Below are 5,718 nucleotides of genomic sequence, written 5' to 3'. Positions count from 1 at the left end.
CTGCATTAGCGTCTTAAGATATTACTTAAGACGGTCTTGAAATAAGAATCGACTATGAATACCGGCCTTAGAGCTTTATGTTGCGAGATTCGTGGGATAAACTCACGCATGCGCGCTAGCATAAACCGCCATCAGTGCTGTACATATTTTACCATTATACGGTTATCGTTATGCCTCTCTTATAAAAGTATAGAATGTGATAATAATGCATCAGAGATTTTATACAATCAATGCGAATAAGATTGAATCAATTTTGTGGACAAGAGAAAGAGAACATATATAATAAATTCTGAGAAGCCTTCTCAGAATCGCTGCGTGCGAGTGAATCGAATGCTCGCTGAAATGAGATAGCAACATTTCTCGAGGAGACTCGAAGCCCGCCAGCTGCACCCGATCTAATATATCTATCTCGATTGACGCACGGCCTACCCAATGTAAACTAAGTGTAAAAATTTTTTCTGTATTTTTCTGTATTTTTTTATTCGAGGTCGCGTGAAGACGCTTTTCTTCAAAATACCGAAATCTAGAGGAAAAAAGTGGCCTCAGCCTGAACCTCAACAAAAATATTTATGATGTTTCTACAAAGTTGGACTTTATTGTAGCATTGTTCTACCAACTTGTATAAGATGCTTAAGTATCTCTCGGACTATAACTGATCTTTCTCTCTTCTGTTTATTTTAATTTTATTTAAAAAAGTTCCTTTAGTAAGATAAAAAAAACTAATCTCGAGATTTTTTTCGTAGTTGATTTGTTCGGCTCTTTCTTAATCTTTTAAATTGTCAATTGATCCATTATTGTTAATTGAAATTGTCTTATTATATTTCTAGACCATCGAAATGTTAAATGTTACTTGGGTCATGGCGGACTTCTCGGTCTTTCGGAGAGTGTTTACGTAGGTCTACCAATGATCTTAGTGCCGATGTACGGTGATCAGTTTCACAATTCTGCTGCTGCAGAGTCCAGAGGTGCCGCGGTGGTGGTTGCATACGACGATTTAATCGAAGAAACGTTAAGAAGTGCTCTGGACAAAGTTTTTAATGATACCAGGTACGCTTCTTCTGTTTGTTTTAATTTTAAAATGAGAAATTTGTTTCTTATACGGAAAAAAATGTTAAACGGAGAAAAATTCTGTTGAAATGTCCAAATATTTAGCTAGATATAAGTCTGAAAACAGTTTTGTTGAAAACTATCAAAATAATAAGAGCTTAAGTTGGTTGCTAGAATATCAAAATTTGTTGCAGCATTGCTTATTGTGCTTGTGAGACTTCGTAATTATATTTATGATTCAACAAGGTTATTTTTCAGACCTACACTATTAAAAAAGATATTAAATTTAATGTACTTTTAAGTTACACAAGTACACTAAATTTAATGTAACTAAAATATATATTTATGTACATTTGCATCAAATTTAATGTGATTTACATAAAATTTTTATAAAATTTAGTGTTCATGTATATGACATTTCAATATAGTGATAGTATATCAATGTACACATGCATGGAATGTAATTGTACATACGTGTATATGAAATTTAATAATCTATATGCGAAGTTTAATGCAAATGTACATTAAATGTAATGTACATGCACGTTACATTCAATGGGAATGGTTTACTTATACCACACTGTATAGCAATTGCTCACTCCCAATCACAGCGACTTCTGCATAGGGAGTTTATATATTTTTTTTCTAGTATTATGATTGGCTTGTGCGCAAGTGTGCAATTGATATATACTCACATTCAATTTAAAGGATAGGATCGTGTGTAAAAAGTATGATATGGCGTTACTAATACATATTGGGTGCATTCAGTACTACAATCGCTCACTGAGCACTCAGTGAGCGGTTGTAGTACCGAATGCACCCAATGTAATTTTTTTCGAGCGTTACAATTTAAGGTTAAGTCAATCACTTTTGATTATTGACATAATAGAAACGTTTACTTAGCTTGTTCATGATAATAGGGAGTTTTTGCAATATCGTTTATCCAAATACGGTGAATGCTAAGGTCAGGTTATGTTCTTCTTAACAACTACTTAAGGATAACGTGATTTTAACGTTTACTGTATCTGCAGTGGAATTCTGTAACTCGTTATGCGATCGTTATGTGCTCATAACGACAGTCGCACAGATATTTTATATAGTAAAAAAGCTGCGTAACTGTCGTTATGAACACATAACGACTGCATAACGAGTTATGCCTCCGGCACACCGGCGTGACGAACATCGCGCTGGTGTGCCGGAGCCATTACAGAATACAGGGGCTAGATTCACGTTATTGCAAAAATTCCCTATTAACTATAAGGTAATCGGTTTTTTATTTGTGTTATTTTTGAAGTTAAAGAAGTTGAATTTAATATTCGAATAGAATACATGACAAAAAGAACAATGAAAAGGGATAGAAAGATCGTTTATTTTTCTTTCTTTGGAAAAAGAATAAAAGAACGTATGCAGGCTCAAATATACAATTCATCAAAATATCTTTTGCTTTCAGTTACCATGAGAATGCCCAACGGCTTTCGAAAGCTTACCGTGATCGACCTGCCACGCCGATGGAGACGGCGATATGGTGGACGGAATACATCGCCCGGGGCAATGGCAGATTTTACTTCCGTAGCGACAGCACGGGTTTATCCTGGTACCAGCGTCATCTTGTCGATATAACACTTGTTTTGATTATCGTCTCCATGATGTTCATATACATCCTCTTCCGATTGATCAAACTGCTATCGTCGTTGCTCAGATTCTTCAAAAGAACATCTAGAAGTCAGGTCGGGGAGAAGAGAAAGTTGAAGAAGGACAACTGATTATGTTGTATCGTCTTATTGTGTCGATAAGAAAGCGATTTTCGAGATAAAAAAAAAAGAAGAGAACGTGGTCTTTCACATTAAATTACGGGCGAATTTTTAACAATGGAGACGGAATGATATTCAAATTTCGAATAGAAATAAATCGGTTAATGCGAAAAATCCGTTTAGTAGAAAATTTGTTGGAGGAAATAAACTCTTGCGATCGTTTGTCATTAGCTCTAGTAAAGGGGAAAAATTATTTATTTTTTTCTCATAAAGTTTTGAGAATTTTTTCAGAATTTTTTATCAACTTTTCAGTACTGCATTTTCTTATTTTTATCAACATGAGAAAATACGGTATTAAAAAATTCTGAAAAAATTCTCAGAACTTTATGAGAAGAAAATAAATAATTTTGGTCTCTTGCAGTTTTTCTGTAAAGTTGATAGTATTTGAGTGAAAAATTATTCAAGACCAATATTTTGCAATTTTTAGTAATTAATATCTTGTTAACTATTGCGAAAATTGCAAAATGGTAGAGGACTTTTCGACTCAGTTTAATCCGCTCTATCAACACAAAAGTAATTGGCAAAAGAGTTCGGGATACCCTGTACAGGAATACGCCGACGGACGCTGCCTCTCGCTGTCTCGCTCGTTCTCGCGGCGAAGACGGCCGACTCGATGCCGGTAGGTGTCTGCTTGGTGGGGATACAAGTGGTGGGGCTGATTTCCGTGTTGCCGGGGAGCCAAATGTGCATCACTGGCTGCGCGTACTTTTTTTTATAGAGTCCCTATAATAAGAGTCTAGACCGGAAGAACGCCATTGCCAGGCCCCGGCCAGAAACAGCAAATAACGCGCGCGCCATTCAAAGTTTCGGTAATAGTGAAATACAATAATCACAATATCCGTAATTGTTAATTAAATCATGTTGCATGTATACAGATTAGTTTGTCGACTTTAACTTACAATTTTTGCCTGCTGAAAGACGGGTTTCATTGACATCTTAAAAAGCCAATTTATAAACTTGAAGTACGATATATCATATAATTATAAGTATGTAGATATCTTTTTCTACTTCGCCGAATCAAAGTATATGTACAGCCAACGATATTAGTAACCAAACTTTTAGAAGATATGGAGAATAAAATACAAATAGTAAAATACGGAACTTGAAGATGCATACCTCTAACCTCATCTTTACATAGATGTTTGAGGGAAATGTATTTTAACAGACGATAATCTAAAAAATGATGCTAAATTATCGTAAATGATTACATAACAATAAAATGACAACATGATATATTATAAAAATTACAGAAATAAAGTGCACTCTCAAGCTGCAGTTTATACACAAGTTTCTTAAAACAGACTTTCATCAGGAGTAAGTTACATAATATTTGCAAACAATACAAAGTTTACATTTTAATCAAAAATTATTGGTTGACAGTCCGATTTCGCGTTCACGCCTTTTTGTACTACTACATCATAGCAGTTGCTCACATCAATTCACAGATTCACTATTACATCGAAAGGGGCCTACAAATGGCGGCGTCCAATCAGAGACGACCACCCCTCATGTCTAGACTCTCATTGTAAGGACTCTATTCTTTTTGAACACGAACTAGCGTCACCTATAAGCTAGAGTCCTAGATTTATCAGAGAGGCGCAACCGGTGTTATGCATTCTGATTCGCTGTTGCAATCTAACCAATTGCGTTACTTGGCATCCATTTATAGTACTAGTGACATATTTCTATTTCATTTTATCCTATATATTCTATCTCACATTATCCTACACGTCTTATCTTGTTTGACATAGTTTAAAGGCAGTTTCATAGCATGTCGGCCATGTTTAGTACTCTCCTTAGCACCTTTGTCATACTGACTTAAGCCGATTGCGCCTCTCTGATAAATCTAGGACTCTACTATAAGCTAACGGTGATAGTCCATTAACACGTACCAACCGCGCGAATACAAAACTATATGGGAAGCCTCTATATATTTTCTACAATCCTTTTCTGGGTACCTATCATAGAACAAGTCGGAATCGATTCCGATCGGAAATATTCAATTATTCCCTATATTTCTATTGTGTTTTCTAGGGAAAACGGAATAATTCTGATCGGAATCCATTCCGACATATTTCATGATAGGTATCTTGGATATCTTGAAAATTCACTTTACCATAGGAGGTTAAACTCTCATTCGTACATTTTCAAAGACGTCCGACTCGAATATCATCCCTAGTAGATTTTTATGCTTTTTCGATACTTCTATACATAAAGTTAGTTGAGAAATACGTCATAGTTCGCGTATGACTTCTTCTGCGGGAAATGCAGACCTTAAAACCGGCATGGAGCAAAGTCGTTTAATCTCTGGATAGTTTTTATGGTATCTAAGTATAAACGTTAACTAGAACTCGTTTGAACAGCGCATACATGGTGTAAAATTTATAGTTTACTAGTTTCTGATTTTTAATTTTTTTTATTTTATGGAAAAGTTGACAAAATTATCCTTTATATTCTGTAGACTTGCGTCACAGCAATAGACATATAAAGCGCGTTGTCCCTGAATGAAGAATATCTGGTACTAATTTATTCTTCAAAAGAATTCCCTCTAGAGTTAAGAAAATTCTTTTGATATATACCATATGTATTTTAGAACAGATCATTATAAAAATTAATAAAAAATTCTTAAGCTAAAAGTACAATTTTTTCGCTGTGGTCTATTAGAAAAGAAATTATCGTTAGAGTAATTTAAACATATTCAGCGATGCACGATACCGTAAAAAGATGAAACTGGAAAAAGTTTAAAGAAGAAGCAGTGTTTCTAGATTTTATTGAACTGAAAATTTTAATTACACGATATTTTTCTGCGGTAACAAGTGATAAGTTAATTTTAATTTAATATGAATTAGTTCTAACGAAC

General features: G+C 34.6%; 1 protein-coding gene across 1 annotated transcript in view; it reads left to right on the top strand.

The window, feature by feature from the left end:
* Positions 1–3,037, top strand: part of LOC108760513 (UDP-glucuronosyltransferase 2A3) — an 11,904-nt gene extending 8,867 nt beyond the window's left edge. Inside the window, exons 3-4 of the mRNA XM_018506524.1 lie at positions 828–1,047; positions 2,498–3,037. Coding sequence (XP_018362026.1) covers positions 828–1,047; positions 2,498–2,810 — 533 coding nt within the window. The 3' untranslated portion in view covers positions 2,811–3,037. The remainder of the gene's footprint in view (positions 1–827; positions 1,048–2,497) is intronic.
* The last annotated feature ends 2,681 nt before the right edge of the window (positions 3,038–5,718 follow it).

The sequence above is a fragment of the Trachymyrmex cornetzi genome, unplaced genomic scaffold (assembly GCF_001594075.2).
Source record: "Trachymyrmex cornetzi isolate Tcor2-1 unplaced genomic scaffold, Tcor1.1 scaffold225, whole genome shotgun sequence".
NCBI lineage: Eukaryota > Metazoa > Arthropoda > Insecta > Hymenoptera > Formicidae > Trachymyrmex > Trachymyrmex cornetzi.
Note: the sequence above shows the minus strand (reverse complement) of the source record. Positions and strands in the feature narration are given on the sequence as shown.